Genomic DNA, 20,098 nt, shown 5'->3' on the forward strand with positions numbered 1-20,098 from the left:
TATTTAAAAAGCTGAAAATGAATAAATTTTAGAAGGTCAAGGTCACGGTCAAGCAAAATATCCAATTCACGTAATCAGCCATAAGTTTGGACATCATTGTCACAGAGATTTCAAACTTGGTTCATATTTTAGTGTATGAAAATCCACGCCAATTAAAACATGATAAAGGTCAAAGGTTAAAGTCAAGCAAAGGGTTGAGAAATAAGCTGCTGCAGCGGAGATCTGCGCTCTACTGAGTGCCCCTTTATTTTTATAGGCCGTATTTTCCATTGCTCTTCCAATATCTGGGAACTGTTGGCCATCAGAGAGGTCGAAGAGAACGCCCTCCTATCCTTAGTCGAAGGGGCTCTATTTTGTTATTAATAGTACAGTATTCATTACTGAGAAGGTGACAAATATCCTCTTGGAGGAATTTTGAGTAAAATCTTTTATTCTCAAATATGCTAGAAATTTAATTTGTTAGATACTATCCAATATGCTTGGAATTGATTTTAGTTGAAATACTGGATGGTATAAATAACCCAGTAGATTAAGCTATTGATCTTAATCTTATGATAAGATATAAAGTGATCTCATCACTTATAATTGTAGTAGTTCTGATAAGCTATAATGGCATGGCTATATGGAATTTGATAAGAAAATTAAAAGTTTTTTTTTAGATTATGTATCTGAACTATTAGTTTTTTTTCTTGGTTATCTTTGTTCAAAAGGGTAATCACACTTTCAAAACTAACAATACTGTATTGTGGTAGATATTATTTCATATAAAAGATGGCTTAGATCTTAACCCTTTTACCCCCAAAGGACGTACTGGTACGTTTCACAAAACTCATCCCTTTACCCCCATGGACGTACTGGTACGTCCTTGCAAAAAACTGCTATTTACATTTTTTTTTGTATATTTTTGATAATTTTTTGAGAAACTTCTGGCATTTTCCAAGAGATTGAGACCAACCTGACCTCTCTATGACGAAAATGAAGGCTGTTAGAGCAATTTAAAAAAAATATACTGCAAAATGTGCTTGGAAAAAAAATAACCCCTGGGGGTTAAGAGTTGAAAATTTCCAAATAGCCTGAGGGTAAAAGGGTTAAAAACCTTTTAAGCTTTACGTTGCAAATTTGATAGTTATGAATGAGTTATGAACGGAAGCAAACACACTTATGTTATACCATTCAAGTTACACTGTATGTTTGTGTCCTTAGTTGCTCATTACCATTATATGAATGTCTATCAGTTATTCATTATCTGTGGCATATTTCTAGGTTCGAATGATGTAGTTACATAGGGTTCATGAATATGAAATTTCAGTGAAAAAAATTACAACTTTATTCACAAAATTTGTGCTAGTTTTTCCTTTGAGCTATTTGATTTGTATCCAGTTTTTACATTATAAAGGCATGGCTGTTGTGGCTGTCTAGTATTTTTATTACCACTATCCAAGATGGGTTTTATTGTCACAAAAAAAATAAAAAAGATTTGCAAATGTATAAATAATTTATTTAGTAAACATAAAGCTTATAGATACTGTACACAAGTTAAAAGCAAATTAGTTTTTTTTCCACATTTTTTTTTTAAATAAATGTATATGTATACACAATTTATTCAGTAAAAATCAAGCTATATATACTGTACACAAATTGAAGGCAAATTTTAGAAATTCCTACAAACCTTTATGGAGTAGAACTTAGAACCATGGTTTTTGCTTAAGACCTTTTGCTGAGCACACCACTACTACCACATTTTCACAGTAGATTATTGTCTTCATTCAATTAGTAAGGCAGAAAAGGAAATTAAAAGTAAAAACTAGGACAATGATTGACTTACTGATGTGTTGAATAGATTGATTTGCTCTGCCATCATGACACTGGCTTTTATTGTCTCGGACCAAAAAGGTGAAATAGACGATGGAGGAATGGATTCGAACTCGGGTTTTCTGAGACATCACCCACTGGAATCTCCTCGTTTTCATAATATAATTTGTCTATTTTTAGTCTCAGTCGGTGTTGTATGAATTGTTTAGCAGACAACAGACAGTTATGTATGAAAAGATATAAAATGAGTTAAAAATTATATCAACATATTTCTTAAGGTATAAAAATCTCAAGAAGACCAAATACTGTAGGTACTTTTATGTGGATATTTAAGATTCAGATTTTTCCTTTCTTTAATTCAAGTTATGTATCTTAAAACAATTTTTGGGGAAGTTATTATAAATGTAGAGTTTTGAAGAGATAACAGTGCAAATTTAGGTGTCAGCGAAAATTATTGACTATAGGGCACTTTCATATAGGAAAAAGTTAAGTTAAAGATGCCTTTATTATGATTTATAGTTCCTTTATGTTATTGTGTAATTCTGATAAAGAAAGGTGAAACTGGAATATATTGCACGCTATGAAAAGCTATGAAAATTCTGGACATTTTAGTAGTTATTAAATTGCTGTCGGTACTCTTGAAATAAATATAATTTTTTTACTCCCACTTGAATTTAATCCAGTAAAGAAAGAACTTATATGTAGATGTTTTTATACTACAGTATTCCCACGATATTTGCCAGAGCAGTAAATTATAATTAGATCTCGTTTTCAGTTTCATGTGTAAAGTAAGCGTACCGTACTTCATCAAATGTGGTAGCTAATAGGCAATTGATAGGCAATTAGATTCTTGTTTTTACCCAATTTTAATGCTGTAGCACATTGCATGAATATCTGCATAAGCAAGAGACATTTTAGTAACGAACATTGTCCTTGAAGGATTAAAGTATTGTCTTTATTACAAGGTATAACTTAAGAAGAAATTATGTACATCCGTGTATCGGCAAATAAAAAGATTCTTGTAACTCTAATAGCTGGGAAGTGCCAAATTAAGCAAAGCATCGTAGGTGTGAAAATGTCACCCATCTCGAGGCAGATCTTGAGTGCCAAAGTTCTGTCGGATTTGCGATACTGTAGTTATTTTGAAGGGATATTTTTAACATAACTGTTTCATCACTTGGCTGTTCTGTTGGTACAGGTATATCTGTCTTAAAACTATATATAGAGTACATTATTTCTGCAAAAAGATCTTTTATTTCTGTGAACTTGCCCTGATCTTCATTTTTGCCTCTCTCGAAGCTCAATGGATATCAGTGTTTACCCCAGAAACTAAAATAATCTCCCATTTTATTTCTTTCCCATAAATATATAGGTTTCTAGTATATTAATGAGACAATCTAGCTGCTAATGTTAATAAGCATAGTTTTGTTACGTTGTAGGTTATTTGTCTTTGTTTCGGTGTTATTCTCAGTTTGATAGGCAGTTTCACGTTCTTGGGCCACGTGACTCTCATCCTCAAGGCCTTCACGTGTATCTTTTGTGAGCTGCTGAGGAGGCTGTCAGACAGGGATCCGACACTCGAGAGACCTTTTCCTAGCCTTGGCATTGACGAAGTGCCGCTACATCACTTAAATTTGCTGAAATCTTTCTTTTGCAAGGGTTTTAGTAGCAGCTCCTTGTCATATGAACTTGGTATTTGCTAAACATTATTTTAAAGAATCCTTGTTTTCTTATTATTATTTCTGGACTTTAGGTGCTATAGTGGCTGCTGGTGATAACTGTTGTTTTATTTTTACCTCCTCCTACGAAGTTAGGAGGAGGTTATGTTTTCGCCCCTGTTTGTCCATTTGTTTGTGAGTGAACAACTTCCTGGCCACAATTTTCCTGATAGAGTAGTGAAACTTTCTGGGATTAATTTTGAAAGTCCTAGGTCAAAGGTCAAGCAAAAGGTCAAGAAACAAGCTGCTTTGGTGAAGGTCAAAATTTTACTCATAGAGTAGGGAAACTTCAGGGATTAATTGTTGTGTTAGAGATGTGGAAGTGATTCAATTTTGAAAATCCTAAGTTAAGGTCAGGGTTGAGCTAAAGATAGAGAAGTAAGCTGCTGCGGCGGAGGTCTGCGCTCTTCTGAGTGGCCCTCTAGTTGTTATGATTAGATTTAGATGATTTTAAACTAAATTTTAAATCAAGTTACAAAGGAGTCAGCGATATGCTCATTAGTGGTGGTGTTTAGAAACAAAGAATTTATTTTATAAATTTTATTATTTTTATGCTCACCTGATGCTCATATACGTGTCCACACTCCTCCCCACTGACAAGTGGTATCAGTAATTTAGGAAATAGTTTTGATTTCAAGAGAAATGAAGATGGTAGGGGTGTACTCGAGCTATTATTACAATATTGCCTTTAGCTCTAACTTGTCTCATTACTATACTAGGAGCTTGAGTTTATTGAAAAGAAAGAAAATGGGAATTCTTTTTATAAGTGTGGTTAAACATCGATATTAAAGCGCCTCGCGAGAGAAGCAACGTGAATGTCTGGTTTGTATAGAAATAGCAAATCTTATTAAAATTCCATTTTTTTTTCCATTCTGAAAAAATCTAATTCCCTGTTTTATCTACATCCTTATAATGTAAATGCATTGTCTGAAATCAGTGTTTGTGCAACTGTATCAGTGTGTGTGGTGTTGTTGGCAGGCGGAGTATGTGAGGATACTTTAGTGGCCAAAGGACCACTTAGCTTCATCGCAAATAACTCCTCTTATGGTAAACTTTTGTCTATGAATTTTGTTAATCCTTTTTCTCCCTTCTTGCTGAGCATGCCAAGCTGTGATGGGATTACTTGCACTGCTTACCATTGGTGTATTTATTTTGCAAAGCCCCAACTGTACAGTATTCTGCTTTATGAAACATTTCAAAATTTCAGTGATACAAAAAGGAAGTCTGGAGTTGATGGTAAATTTGATTATGGTAATATTTTTGATGATTTGCTTTTATTTTTTATTTTTTATCAAGGTTTGTGACTACGAGACTAGTAGGAGTAATATGATTTTATTCCATAGGGGCAGAAATAATGAATTGGAAGATTCCTACCAATTTTTGTTGGATGACAAAATTATAATTGAAAGAATATCATGCAGACATAGAACTAAAATGTAGGTTCAACTTCAGGTCTATTGGAGATAGTTGTTCTTTGTATTGTTTAATAGGGAATACAATATTTCTGGGCTCCGACCCGTGTCGCCCAGTGAAATGCTCCTTTAGCACCATTTCTAAGGTATGCCGTTATATACCTTAGAAATGGTGCTAAAGGAGCATTTCACTGGGCGACACGGGTCTCTCGCCCAGAAATAGATTTTTCCTTCGTCAAAATCCCTTAATTCTATCCTTATGTTCTTATAAATATTAGCATAGTTGGGCATATTGTATATATTAACGATGGCTATGGTAGATTTAATGATCAGAAAATGAAAAAGCATTTTTGTTCCATTAAAGTGAAACTAATGATTGAGATCTATTTTTATCAGCTTCTTGTAAATGGCTCTTCATTTTGCATTTTTTGTGGCTTACAATGATTTAGATTATGCTACAAATTTTGCCCGATGAAGGAAGTCAGTGTTCATCCCTGAAGATTTATTTGTCTGAGATAATATTGAAATTTATTATGCAATTAACTAAGAAAGTTTATGATTGCAAATAATTGTATTAAGATGAAAAGGTAAAATAAAAGGTAGCATTCATTTCGAAGAATTGCACACAGTGAATTAAGGGAAAATTGGAGCCTGCTCTTTCTAAATGATTTACTGTAGTCTGGGTAAGGGTAACAACATTCTGTAGGATTCAGTAAATAAGTATATTATATTACTGTTTAGCTAACTATGTCAACCTGAAAATTTACAAATTTAAAGTATTCCAATGTAGGGGAAGATATTAATGGTAAATTTTGCATTTAAATTATATTTTTCAATATTAAACTTAGCCGGTGATCATATAAGCTGTCAGCTCTGCTGCCCGACAGAAAAACCTAAGCACAAAATACGCCAGCGATCGCTATACAGGTGGGGGTGTACATCAACAGCGCCATCTGTCGAGCAGGTACTCAAGTACTCCATGTAAACACAGAACCAATTTTCTCTCTGTCGTGCCACTGGCAAGACCTACTAAATACGCTGTTGCTTACTGGATTGATTTTCACAGATTTTGGTGAAGTACTCATTTCTAGTTTTTAGCTTTCGCTTTGCAGAGGTTATCTTCAATACTTCCTTGCATTCTTTGATTGAATTTTGGATTATTTGTTGACGACTTGGATAGATTTTGAATTTCCCCTTTGACTAATTCAAGATGGCTGACCCTTCTCAAGTCCCTAAATACAGGAAGTGTAGTGCTAGGGACTGTTCAAGGCGTCTTCCGAAGGCCTCTATCGATCCTCACACCATTTGTTCCAATTGTCGGGGTAAATCCTGTCAATGGGAAGATCGGTGTGAGGAATGCGTTGGGCTTTCGGAATTCGATTTTCTCGAATTCCTTAAATATTCACGTAGGCTAGAGAGAGATAGAGTCAGGAGGAGTTCATCTCGCTCAGTTGATTTTTCCTCTCCCCATGCCCCACAACCTATTCCTTCCCCTGTAGTGGTTACTCCTGATCCCCCTTCTAGCACTCAACAACCTTCGATGGCAGATATGATGCGTGCCATCCAGGCTCTGGGTGAGAGAGTCGAGTCATTGGCGAGTGACCGCAACCAACTCATAGCAGACGTCAGGGAGTTGAAGGGTAAGAGTGCAGTGGGAAGTGAAGTGAGTGGTAGTTCTGTGAAAAGTGTTAGTGTTGCTCATGAGGGTGCGTCTGTTCGTGCCTGTCGTCCTCCCAGTCCGGGACCTCTTGCAAGCTCCCAAGCCCAGGGGAGAAGCAATGTTGACGACCAAAGGGTTCGACAGGTTTTAATCAGCGGACAGACGTTCCCTCCGTGGTTTCGGACGTATCTTGCCAAGATCGCCCCACCCACATGAAGACGAGAGAGCCCATTCATTCCTCGTCTGCGGAAGAGGTTTCACGCCAGAAACGATGGACCAAGGTCTCACGGCCTCTCAAACGCAAGGTCCCTTCCGCGCAAGTCCAACGGCCCAGGTGTAGCCACTGGGTCAGTTCGGACTCGCTGCAGTCTTCCGATGACTGCACACCTCCTATGAGAGGCAAAGTGGTACTGCAACAGGCAGTAACACCGTCTGTTGCCGCACCTGCTGCTGTAGACCCTAAGTGGTCTTTGCTACAGTCTATGCAGACACAGTTAGCATCTTTTATGCAGGAGTATCGTGCGGAGAAGGTTGACGCTGCACCCGTTAGCCTACAACCAACCACGGTTGTGCGTCCAGTAGACGCTGAGGCTACCTTCTCCCGCACTCCAGCTGTGAGAGTCCCACCACCCATGCGCAGTGTACCCTGCCAGCCGCACGTTGACGTTCACAGACGCACGGAACCCTCCGTTGACGTTCGCGAGTTACCACAACAACAGGAGGGTGGAGTTAAGTTGCTTTGTTTTGACGCTGTGCGTCAACCTCCGCAACCCACTGTGGTTACCGCTACTCGCCCGCAGCAGTCACAGACTGACCAACAGTTCCATGACGTTGCGTCCAGTGCAGTCACGCATGCACCCGTGCTGCCGGACTCAGCCGACCAGCTGATTCCTCCTCAACATTCAGACGATGGACTCTCTGATGATGACGACGCTGCACATCTTGACGACCCGCACACGGACATCGACGAACCCAAGACCACGCCTCCCTCCTTGGACTTTAGGAAAGTGCTTGCACTGTTCAAGGATTTATATCCTGATCAGTTTGTGTCTGCAGCACCACGCTCTCCTCCCTCTGAGTTCGCTTTAGGCACGCAGTCATCCGCACCTGCCTTTACGAAGCTCGTCCTCGCCCGCTCGTCCAAGAGAGCTTTAAGAGTGCTGGGAGATTGGTTGCAGTCCAAGAAGCAACTTGGGAAGACAGCTTTCATGTTTCCCCCTGCCAAGCTTGCTTCCAGATCTAGCGTCTGGTATGCCACGGGAGAAGTTCTCGGCTTGGGAGTTCCTGCCTCTGCTCAGGGCGACTTCTCAAGTCTTGTAGACTCTCCCCGCAGGCTGGCCATGAGACGCTCCAAGATTTGTTGGACTCCTTCGGATTTAGACCATCTGATGAAAGGAGTATTCAGAGCGTTCGAAGTTTTTAACTTTTTGGACTGGTGTTTGGGAGCGTTGAGCAGGAAGACCTCCCCTTCTGACAAGGAAACTTCCATGCTCATAATGTCCTGCATGGACAAAGCCATACGGGATGGTTCTAGTGAGCTTGCGGCTTCTTTCGTTTCCGGGGTCCTCAAGAAACGGGAACACCTTTGCTCCTTCTTGTCAGCTGGAGTAACCCCATGTCAAAGATCGGAGCTAATGTTTGCTTCTCTCTCGAAGTGCCTCTTCCCTGAGGAGTTGATCAAGGAGATTGCTGCCTCCTTGATTCAAAAAGACACACATGACCTGGTTGCGTCATCCGCACGCAAAGCCACCCCTTTGCCCTCCGTGTCTAGACCCAGGATGGATACTCCAGCGTCAAGGTTCATTCCGCCCTTTCGTGGCAGAGCCTCCAGCAGAGGAGGTGCTCGTGCCGAAGGTCAACGTGGGAGCAAGAAGAAAGGTTCCAAGTCCTTTAGAGGCAGAGTCTGACTGCCACCTTCTTCAGACAGCAGTGGGAGCCAGGCTCAAGAACTACTGGCAGGCCTGGGAGAACAGGGGCGCAGACGCACAATCTGTGAAGTTACTCAGAGAGGGGTACAAGATTCCATTCTTACGCAAGCCCCCTCTAGCAACAACTCCCATCGACCTCTCTCCCAGGTACAGAGAGGAGGACAAGAGACTAGCTTTGCAGCAAGAGGTGTCTCTCTTACTACAAAAGGGAGCGGTAGTCAAAGTCCGGGACCATCAATCCCCGGGCTTCTACAACCGTCTCTTCTTAGTCGTGAAGAAGACAGGAGGGTGGAGACCGGTGCTAGACGTCAGTGCTCTGAATGTCTTTGTCACAAAGCAGACGTTCGCCATGGAGACGACAAAGTCGGTTCTAGCATCGGTCAGGAAGGAAGATTGGATGGTCTCTTTAGACCTCAAGGACGCTTATTTTCACGTCCCCATCCACCCAGATTCCCAACCTTTTCTAAGGTTCGTTTACGGGAAGGTTGTATACCAATTTCAAGCCCTGTGCTTTGGCCTAAGCACGGCGCCTCTTTGTTTTTACGAAACTGATGAGGAATATTGCCAAATTCCTGCATTTAGCAGACATCAGAGCCTCCCTCTATTTGGACGACTGGCTTCTAAGAGCTTCGTCAAGTCGTCGCTGTCTGGAGAATCTAAAGTGGACTCTGGATCTGACCAAGGAATTGGGTCTCCTGGTCAATATGGAAAAGTCCCAACTCGTCCCATCCCAAACTATAGTGTACCTAGGAATGGAGATTCAGAGTCAAGCTTTTCGGGCTTTTCCGTCGGCCCCCAGAATCAGTCAAGCCCAAGAATGCATCCAGAACATGCTAAAGAAGGACCGATGTTCAGTCAGACAGTGGATGAGTCTGATAGGGACGCTTTCATCACTGGACCAGTTCATTGCGTTAGGGAGACTGCACCTCCGACCCCTTCAATTTCACCTAGCTGTTCACTGGAGAAAGGACAAGACGCTAGAAGCGGTTTCGATCCCTATTTCCGAGAAGATGAAGTCTTCACTGACTTGGTGGAAGGACAACATTCACCTCAGAGAGGGTCTGCCACTGGCTGTTCAGACCCCCAACCACGTTCTCTTCTCGGACACATCGGACACGGGCTGGGGTGCGACATTAGACGGTCGGGAATGCTCGGGCACGTGGAACGCGGATCAAAGAACGTTACATATCAACTGCAAGGAGCTACTGGCAGTTCATCTGGCCTTGAGAAGCTTCAAGTCCCTCCTTCTAGGCAAGGTGGGGGAGGTGAACTCCGACAACACCACAGCCTTGGCGTACATCTCCAAGCAAGGTGGGACTCATTCGATGACGTTATACGAGATCGCAAGGGACCTCCTCACCTGGTCAAGAGATCTAAACCTGTCTCTAGTAACGAGGTTCATTCAAGGCAACATGAATGTCATGGCAGACCGCCTCAGCCGGAAGGGTCAAATCATCCCAACAGAATGGACCCTTCACATGAATGTATGCAAGAGACTATGGGCCTTGTGGGGCCAACCTACCATAGATCTATTTGCAACCTCGATGACCAAGAGGCTCCCAATTTATTGCTCGCCGATCCCGGACCCAGCAGCAGTTCATATAGATGCCTTTCTTCTGGATTGGTCCCATCTAGACCTTTATGCATTCCCCCCGTTCAAGATTGTCAACAGAGTACTGCAGAAGTTCGCCTCTCACGAAGGGACAAGGTTGACGTTGGTTGCTCCCCTCTGGCCCGCGAGAGAATGTTTCACCGAGGTACTGCAATGGCTAGTGGACGTTCCCAGAACACTTCCTCTAAGAGTGGACCTTCTGCGTCAGCCACACGTAAAGAAGGTACACCCAAGCCTCCACGCTCTTCGTCTGACTGCCTTCAGACTATCGAAAGACTCTCGAGAGCTAGAGGCTTTTCGAAGGAGGCAGCCAGAGCGATTGCTAGAGCAAGGAGGACATCCACTCTTAAAGTCTACCAGTCGAAGTGGGAAGTCTTCCGAAGCTGGTGCAAGTCCAAATCAGTATCCTCAACCAGTACCTCTGTAACTCAGATAGCTGACTTCCTTTTACACCTAAGGAAGGAAAGATCTCTTTCAGCTCCCACGATCAAGGGTTACAGAAGCATGTTGGCAGCAGTCTTCCGTCACAGAGGCTTAGATCTTTCCAACAACAAAGATCTACAGGACCTCCTTAAGTCTTTTGAGACCTCGAAGGAGCGTCGTTTGGCCACACCAGGTTGGAATTTAGACGTGGTACTAAGATTCCTTATGTCAGAAAGGTTCGAGCCACTACAATCAGCCTCCTTTAAAGATCTCACTTTGAAGACTCTTTTCCTCGTCTGCTTAGCTGCAGCTAAAAGAGTCAGTGAGATACACGCCTTCAGCAGGAACATCGGATTTTCATCTGAAACGGCTACATGTTCTTTGCAGCTTGGTTTTCTAGCCAAAAACGAACTACCTTCTCGTCCTTGGCCGAAATCGTTCGATATTCCAAGCCTTTCTAATTTGGTTGGAAATGAACTAGAAAGAGTCTTGTGCCCTGTTAGAGCTCTTAAGTTCTATTTAAAACGAACTAAACCTTTACGAGGACAGTCAGAAGCTTTATGGTGTGCTATTAAGAAACCTTCTTTACCTATGTCGAAGAATGCAGTTTCCTATTATATTAGACTGTTGATACGAGAAGCTCATTCCCATCTGAATGAGGAGGACCATGCTTTGCTGAAGGTAAGGACACATGAAGTTAGAGCTGTCGCAACTTCAGTGGCCTTCAAACAAAACAGATCTCTGCAGAGTATAATGGACGCAACCTATTGGAGAAGCAAGTCAGTGTTCGCGTCTTTTTATCTTAAAGATGTCCAGTCTCTTTACGAGAACTGCTACACCCTGGGACCATTCGTAGCAGCGAGTGCAGTAGTGGGAGAGGGCTCAACCACTACATTCCCCTAATTCCATAACCTTTTTAATCTTTCTCTTGAAATATTTTTTTTTTTTATTGTTGTTTTTGGGTTGTCCGGAAGGCTAAGAAGCCTTTCGCATCCTGGTTGATTTGGCGGGTGGTCAAATTCTTTTCTTGAGAAGCGCCTAGATTAGAGGTTTTGATGAGGTCCTTTAGTATGGGTTGCAACCCTTGATACTTCAGCTCCTAGGAGTCGCACAGCATCCTATGAGGATCGCGAGGCTCAGTAAGGAAGACGTACTTAAAAAGGCAGAGTAATTGTTCAAGTCGACTTCCTTACCAGGTACTTATTTATTTTATGTTTGTTATTTTGAATAACTGCTAAAATGAAATACAAAATACTTAGCTCTTAATAATGTAAACATGTAATGCTGGTCTCTACCCACCCCCCTGGGTGTGAATCAGCTTATATGATCACCGGCTAAGTTTAATATTGAAAAATGTTATTTTTATTTATAAAATAAATTTTTGAATATACTTAACCCGGTGATCATATATTAAAGGACCCTCCCTTCCTCCCCAATAGAGACCCAGTGGACTGAGGAGAAAATTGGTTCTGTGTTTACATGGAGTACTTGAGTACCTGCTCGACAGATGGCGCTGTTGATGTACACCCCCACCTGTATAGCGATCGCTGGCGTATTTTGTCCTTAGGTTTTTCTGTCGGGCAGCAGAGCTGACAGCTTATATGATCACCGGGTAAGTATATTCAAAAATTTATTTTATTAATAAAAATAACATTTTTTTTCACAAATATCTTCAATATTGTTATCAAAATAGTGAACTGAAGTACATTACAATAGTTGAATAGACTTGCGCACACCTTTTACTACATCAACCGTCTAAACAGCATTGGAATTAACAAAATCCTCTTGAAATGTAACTTTTTGGTTGCTAAGAAACCAAATTATGTTTGCTAGATCTTTATGACATAACCTATTTGAATATTTATAGATAAAACGTCTGATAATTCAAGGGCCTTTTTAGACCAGCATGAATGAGACAGACTTACCTTGCTCATTCCATCTCCAATTTTTCTTTCCTTTTTTTGGCATAAAGCAATTAGGAAAGAGTCAAGGCTGAGTCGCTATTATTTATTAGATTTTCAGGTTTTTTTTTTTTCTTTTTGTACCAAACATTTAGGAGAGAGTCAATGCGTAGTCACTTGTTTATTGAATTTTAAGTTTTTATCCTTTTTTTTTCACAAAGCAGTTAGGAAAGATGCAAGGCCGAGTCGTTGTTATTTATTGAATTTTTAAGTCTTTTCTTGCACAAAGCAATTAGGAAAGAGTTAAGGTAGAGTCCCTGATTTTTTTTTTTTTTTTTTTTTTTGCACAAAGCAATTAGGAAATAGTCAGGGTAGAGTCCCTGTTATTTTTTTTTTTTTTTTTTTTTTTTTTTTTTTGCACAGCAATTAGGAAAGAGTCTAGGTTGAGTCCCTGTTATCTATTAAATTTTTAAGTTTTCCTTTTTTTTCCCAAAGCATTTTGTAAAGAGTCAAGGCCATGTTGCTGTTATTTATTCAGTTTTTAAGGCTCTTTTTTTCCCACAAAGGATTTAGGAAAGAATCTAGGCCGAGTCCCTGTTATTTATTAAATTGAGTTTATTTTTTTGCTCAAAGCAATTAGGAAAGAGTTAAGGCCGAGTCGCTGTTATTCATTAAATTTAAGGACTCATTTCGCCAGATATGCTACTGATTTTTTGGAAGTAAATATTGTGTGCATGGGCATAGTAAATAATCTATCTATGTGATCCTGTGAAAAGGGAGACTAGATCTGCCTTGGTAGTATAGAAGTGTTCTCAAATTTCAGTTTTAGTCAACCAGTGTCAGAGAACCATGAAGAAATGTTGACCTAACAGTCACTGTAGGAATAGGAATAAAAACTGGGATCATGAGAAGTTTCGTAATTCATTTTCAGGACAGGATTTTGGACTCTTTTCATCATTTGTTGAATCAATTTGCATTTTAATGCTTGCTGCTAAGCTAGCTAGAATTGCAATGTCACAATATTTTTCACTCTTGGACACCATGCAATTTATTTGATATCGGGCCCTTGTTGTTCTCTTCCTGTGCATGTTATGCAGAAGATATTTTATTTCTACTCACATGGGCCAGTAGAGGAACCCTGTAGTTCTACAATCAAATGTCAAAATAGGTCAGTCTGCCATTGCACTGTTTCGAAAAAATGCAAGTTATATATATTTTTGCGTTTTGTGTTCGTCATATGATAATTTGTTTTGTCGTCTGCTGCACAGACTGCTATTTAAAATGAAAGTAGACAGGCATTCTTTAAAGTGACTAGATGTTTGAAGAAATTAACAGAAAATAAACTATTCGCTGGATTAGATTGAATATCAAATGAAGGGACAAGAATTCAATGCATTATCTTTATGTAAACAAGTGCATGTAAAAATTGTTTATTTGCATTTTTGCTTATCTTTTAAATAAAAGTTCTATACTTATGAATGTTTAATACCTAGTTAACTTATCTTATTAGTCTTATAAAACCAAGCAGGTAGATGAGCTATCTTAACCCTTTTACCCCCAAAGGACGTACTGGTACGTTTCACAAAAGCCATCCCTTTACCCCCATGGACGTACTGGAACGTCCTTACAAGAAAATGCTATAAAAAAAATTTTTCTCATATTTTTGATAATTTTTTGAGAAAATTCAGGCATTTTCCAAGAGAATTTGACCAACCTGACCTCTCCATGACTAAAATTAAGGCTGTTAGAGCAATTTAAAAAAAAATATATTGCAAAATGTGCTGGGAAAAAAATAACCCCCTGGAGGTTAAGGGTTGGAAATTTCCAAATAGCCTGGGGGTAAAAGGGTTATTATTTCAATTACTGTACAATACATTTAGTTTTAATTGCATTGTATTTACTAAGGGTAATCAGATTTATTTCATACTTCAAAATGCATTGTTTAGACAGCCCAGAGTTCCATTAATCATAACATGCCGTTAATGTTGTGAGGGAATCTCCAGATGCATCCATGAACATTGAAATTAACTTGCCCCAGTACAATTCTCTGCGGAAATGAAGTACAGTAATCGTTCATTTTAGAATTTGATATAAAAGTGGTACTTGGCAAACTGAGCATAACATTGTCCATTACTTGTATTGATGCAAAGGTTGGTCTGGATCCTCGCATGCACTATTGCCATTGACTTGTTAGGTATTACTATGTCCATTGACTCATTGGCTATTACTATGTCCATTGGCTATTACTGTCCATTGACTCATTGGCTGTTACTATGTCCATTGACTCATTGGCTATTACTATGTCCATTGACTCATGGCTACTACTATGTCCATTGCCTCATTGGCTTATACTATGTCCATTGTCTCATTGGCTATTACTGTCCATTGACACTTGCTATTACTATGTCCATTGCCTCATTGGCTTATACTATGTCCATTGACTCATTGGCTATTACTACTGTATGTCCATTGACTCATTGGCTACTACTATGTCCAATGCCTTATTGGCTATTACTATGTCCATTGACTCATTGGCTACTACTATGTCCAATGCCTTATTGGCTATTACTATGTCCATTGTCTCATTGGCTATTACTGTCCATTGACACTTGCTATGTCCTTTGACTCATTGGCTATTACTATGTCCAATGCCTTATTGGCTATTACTGTCCATTGACACGCTATTACTATGTCTTTTGACTCATTGGCTATTACTATGTCCATTGCCTCATTAGGTATTACTATGTCCATTAGCTATTATGAGAAGAATTCACTATTCAAGCCAAGTTTATTCTTGAACTTTAGTTGTATTAGGAAAAAGTTAGGAGGCAGCAGCAACCCTATCCAGGATCCTTCGAATCCCTTCATTTTAACAAAAGTGGTGTCAGCTGTTGCATTGGATGAAGTAGAAATACATACATACATATACCAAGGCACTTCCCCCAATTTTGGGGGGTAGCCGACATCAACAAAGAAACAAAAACAAAAAGGGGACCTCTACTCTCTACGTTCCTCCAGCCTAACAAGGGATTCAACCGAGTTCATCTGGTACTGCTAGGGTGCCACAGCCCACCCTCCCACATTATCCACCACAGATGAAGCTTCATAATGCTGAATCCCCTACTGCTGCTACCTCCGCGGTCATCTAAGGCATCGGAGGCAGCAGCAGGGCCTACCGGAACTGCGTCACAATCGCTCGCCATTCATTCCTATTTCTAGCACGCTCTCTTGCCTCTCTCACATCTATCCTCCTATCCTCCTGAAGTAGAAATAGGCCGACTTAATGCTCAAGAGTGGACAATGTAAGCATCTTTTTGGGCTTTGTGGTAGGAATAGTAAAGTGTCAAGCAGCTGAGCCAATGGCCGTGTTCCCTCAACGCGTGGATATGCTGGGATCTTTTTCCGCTGTCTGCAGGAAGATTAAATCCTTTACCCTTTCAATCTCTCCCCCTTTGTAAATAAATTTTTTCCCCAAATGGCGGGGATATCTTTTCAACTCATCTCAGAGCTAAAACAGGGCATTAAGAATTATAGATTTCTTTTTATTGTTTACCTGAATAGATTTCCTTTACATTGTTATTCTGTGTAGTTTCATATATTATGTAACAACCATATACATATGAACAGTAAAATAAAACAAAGCACATCGTGTATAGTTTACATCTGGTGGCGCTAAACTGAGTAAAAATACCAGGACATGAATGCACTACACCAGAGTAACCCCGACTGAGCTAGAATGCCTTAAAAATGTGAATATCTATCCCACTTGTAAGATTAACTCATTAAAGAGCATTTTGTAATAGAAGGGAAAGAGAGCATAACAACAACAGAACCCTCTTCTCTACAGTAGACAAAACAGAGAACACTATTCATCAAAGATCTGGGAACCTTGAAGTTTACAAATTTAATGCTGTGAAAATTTCTCTCTTGTTTTAAATCTCATGTTTGACATATACAGTACTAATTTTTACAGCATGTAAGAAATAACAGATGTTGGTCTTGTTTAAAGATAATGGTAAAGAAATAAGACTTGCCTGGCAAGCCAAGCCCTCTTGCATGTGTTAATGCATTACAAATAGTGCATATCCAGCATTGCCCTAGGTAAACAAACAAATTTACACCTTGACTTTGGTGGGCAAGGGTGTACAGCCCTACCACAATAGAATACGGACCCCTGACGAGAAATTACACGAGAGAAGCCTAAACATTTCTCTCCAGGAGAAGAAATAGAAGAGGTGGAAATAAAAATTGTGTAGACAACATGAAACTTGTAAATTATGGAAAACTAATATAAGACTGCAGATTGGTAGCCCAGAAGAGGTTAACCCCTACTAGTGTGTAATGTATATAAGATTAGAATTTATTAGTGTTTCAACATAAAAATACAAATATTTCTTGATTCTATCAGTTTAGAACCAATTTATTAACTTCAATGCAAAACATCCAGTGAGGGAAGGAAAGACACATATGTTGTCTGAAAAAATGAATGCAAAACATCCAGTGGGGGAAGGAAAGACACATATGTTGTCTGAAAAAATGAATGCAAAACATCCAGTGGGGGAAGGAAAGACACATATGTTGTCTGAAAAAATAAATGCAAAACATCCAGTGGGGGAAGGAAAGACACATATGTTGTCTGAAAAAATAAATGCAAAACATCCAGTGAGGGAAGGAAAGACACATATGTTGTCTGAAAAAATAAATGCAAAACATCCAGTGGGGGAAGGAAAGACACATATGTTGTCTGAAAAAATAAATGCAAAACATCCAGTGAGGGAAGGAAAGACACATATGTTGTCTGAAAAAATGAATGCAAAACATCCAGTGGGGGAAGGAAAGACACATATGTTGTCTGAAAAAATAAATGCAAAACATCCAGTGGGGGAAGGAAAGACACATATGTTGTCTGAAAAAATAAATGCAAAACATCCAGTGAGGGAAGGAAAGACACATATGTTGTCTGAAAAAATAAATGCAAAACATCCAGTGGGGGAAGGAAAGACACATATGTTGTCTGAAAAAATAAATGCAAAACATCCAGTGAGGGAAGGAAAGACACATATGTTGTCTGAAAAAATGAATGCAAAACATCCAGTGGGGGAAGGAAAGACACATATGTTGTCTGAAAAAATAAATGCAAAACATCCAGTGGGGGAAGGAAAGACACATATGTTGTCTGAAAAAATAAATGCAAAACATCCAGTGAGGGAAGGAAAGACACATATGTTGTCTGAAAAAATAAATGCAAAACATCCAGTGGGGGAAGGAAAGACACATATGTTGTCTGAAAAAATAAATGCAAAACATCCAGTGAGGGAAGGAAAGACACATATGTTGTCTGAAAAAATAAATGCAAAACATCCAGTGAGGGAAGGAAAGACACATATGTTGTCTGAAAAAATAAATGCAAAACATCCAGTGAGGGAAGGAAAGACACATATGTTGTCTGAAAAAATAAATGCAAAACATCCAGTGAGGGAAGGAAAGACACATATGTTGTCTGAAAAAATAAATGCAAAACATCCAGTGAGGGAAGGAAAGACACATATGTTGTCTGAAAAAATAAATGCAAAACATCCAGTGAGGGAAGGAAAGACACATATGTTGTCTGAAAAAATAAATGCAAAACATCCAGTGAGGGAAGGAAAGACACATATGTTGTCTGAAAAAATAAATGCAAAACATCCAGTGAGGGAAGGAAAGACACATATGTTGTCTGAAAAAATAAAAAGTGAAGGTTGGAGACACTTCAAGGAATGTTTTCTGTTTCCGGAGGCATAACAAACAAAATGAAACTCAACCCTCTGGTGTTAGGGTAATTCAGAACGTTAATTTTTAATCTTCCGGATGCATCCAGAGATAGTCCCACAATTAAAAAACTGTGATTCTTGGGTTATTATGAACAAAGAAAGACTCATGGTTTTTAGATTCTTAAAACAACACACATAACAATAAGATATTTGAGCACATTGCAATCTGTAAAAAACTTATCAAGCTGCTTAGCATCATTCAGTATATTTTTTGCTTCTATTGCTAATAAATTATTTATCTTTGCTACATAAACATACGAATAATTTCACTTGTTTGAAAAGTAACCTTTAGGTATGATCAGTATCTGGAAGAGTTTGCTCTTTTTCGTCTAACTTTGTAACACAAAATTTGTCAACTTTTATTTATAAAGGTTTTGATTGTTTATTGAAATTGGGATACTAATGAATTAATGGTACTCATATTTATTCTACATGTAACTTAATGCACAGCAAGAAAAACAAGTTTTTTTTTTAACACTTGTAAAGTAATATGGTCAGAAATTTCACGTCTAAGTAAATCTGGCTGGGACTTTCGTGAACAGTATTTATGCACACAAACAAAACCTGGCTGTAATTTGCCTGAGAATGTTCTATTTTTGCCTTCAAATCCTCTCGTAGGATGCCGCTTGCCCAAGCACAAAATCTTGAAAGCAAAAATTTCATGCATCTACTTTGTAAGGGATTCTTAACAAAGCTTGGATGAAGTGCATCTATATATTTGAAGTACCTTTTAGAGATTCTGCTCATTAATCTATCTCTATTTTGATATATGTATAAATTTTGTTTTTAAAAAAAATTTTGGGCTAAAAAGTGTCCATTTAATGTTTTATCATTGTATTTTTCTTATATAGTTTTAAATGTTGTCATGTTAAATGTTGTCTATTGAGTTTTCACTTGGGTTAACTGTCATGTCCATTAGCAGTAGTGTATGATTGTTGTCCAGAACATTATTACTGTTTGCTAATTGAACCATTTTGTTATTTCGTGCCTCTATGGAGAGGCTTTTTTTTTTTTCTTTTTATAAAAGTAACCCATCAAAAATATTGCATTAATGCTGTTTTCCAATAAGCTTCCTCTGAAACTAGCAATCCCATCTCGGCTTGGCTCCTTTAAAAGACACGCTACCTCAAAGTGAAGGTGTCGGTTAGAGGCTACTGTCTTTTACCTCACTCCTTCCTGATTGCAGTTCCCTTGAAAGAGGAGCGGCAACCTCTAGCTGATGCTAGAGGGACCTGCAAATCTTGACAGGTGCTTGCTTGATGGCTCGGAATTCTCAGACGTCCCCCCCCCGTCTTTGGTGCTGCTATGTGAATTAATATGCCAATTGTAGTTATTGTATGCTGTTGTAGATTGTGGGCTGATGCCCTTTTTAGAAAATAAACAAGAAATTAACTTTCTTTTAGCCAAAAAAAGGTACTGTAGTAACTAGAATTGTAGAAGCTTGCCCAAGGTACGTGGAAAAATCTAGTCGAAGTATAGTTTTAAAATGCATGAGATTCCATTGCTAGTTTTGTTATCAGTCAGTTTTGCCAAGATTTTGTCTTCAGTTATAGAGTATTTAAAAAGGTTATTTTAGGTGTGATGTTTTTAAAACACCCAGCAGTAAACAGCTACGATTAATAATGGTGTCAGAAAATTTCTTATACAAGCGATATTGAGACATTGTAAGGTCCATCCATATTATGAACATGTGTCACTTGTCTGGATTTAGGTTTGCAAAGGCATTATACAGTCTAGTAGTCTACTGATTGCAACTTCAAAGTCAATCTGTTCCTGTGATTAAATTTCACTGCAACTTGAAAGGAATTAAAATAAATATTTC

The 20,098-nt window shown here is 39.1% G+C and overlaps 1 protein-coding gene across 3 annotated transcripts in view; it reads left to right on the forward strand.

Moving 5' to 3' along the window:
* LOC137655626 (ectonucleoside triphosphate diphosphohydrolase 5-like) overlaps window positions 1–20,098 on the forward strand; it is an 89,210-nt gene that overhangs the window by 34,129 nt on the left and 34,983 nt on the right. For 2 of the 3 annotated variants that reach the window (XM_068389542.1, XM_068389539.1), the window contains exon 4: window positions 4,509–4,577. The exons of the other annotated variant lie outside the window; for it this stretch is intronic. In XM_068389542.1, the coding sequence (XP_068245643.1) occupies window positions 4,509–4,577 (69 nt within the window). The remainder of the gene's footprint in view (window positions 1–4,508; window positions 4,578–20,098) is intronic. 3 annotated transcript variants of the gene reach the window in all.

This window comes from Palaemon carinicauda, chromosome 16 (assembly GCF_036898095.1).
Source record: "Palaemon carinicauda isolate YSFRI2023 chromosome 16, ASM3689809v2, whole genome shotgun sequence".
In the NCBI taxonomy this organism is placed as follows: Eukaryota; Metazoa; Arthropoda; class Malacostraca; order Decapoda; family Palaemonidae; genus Palaemon; species Palaemon carinicauda.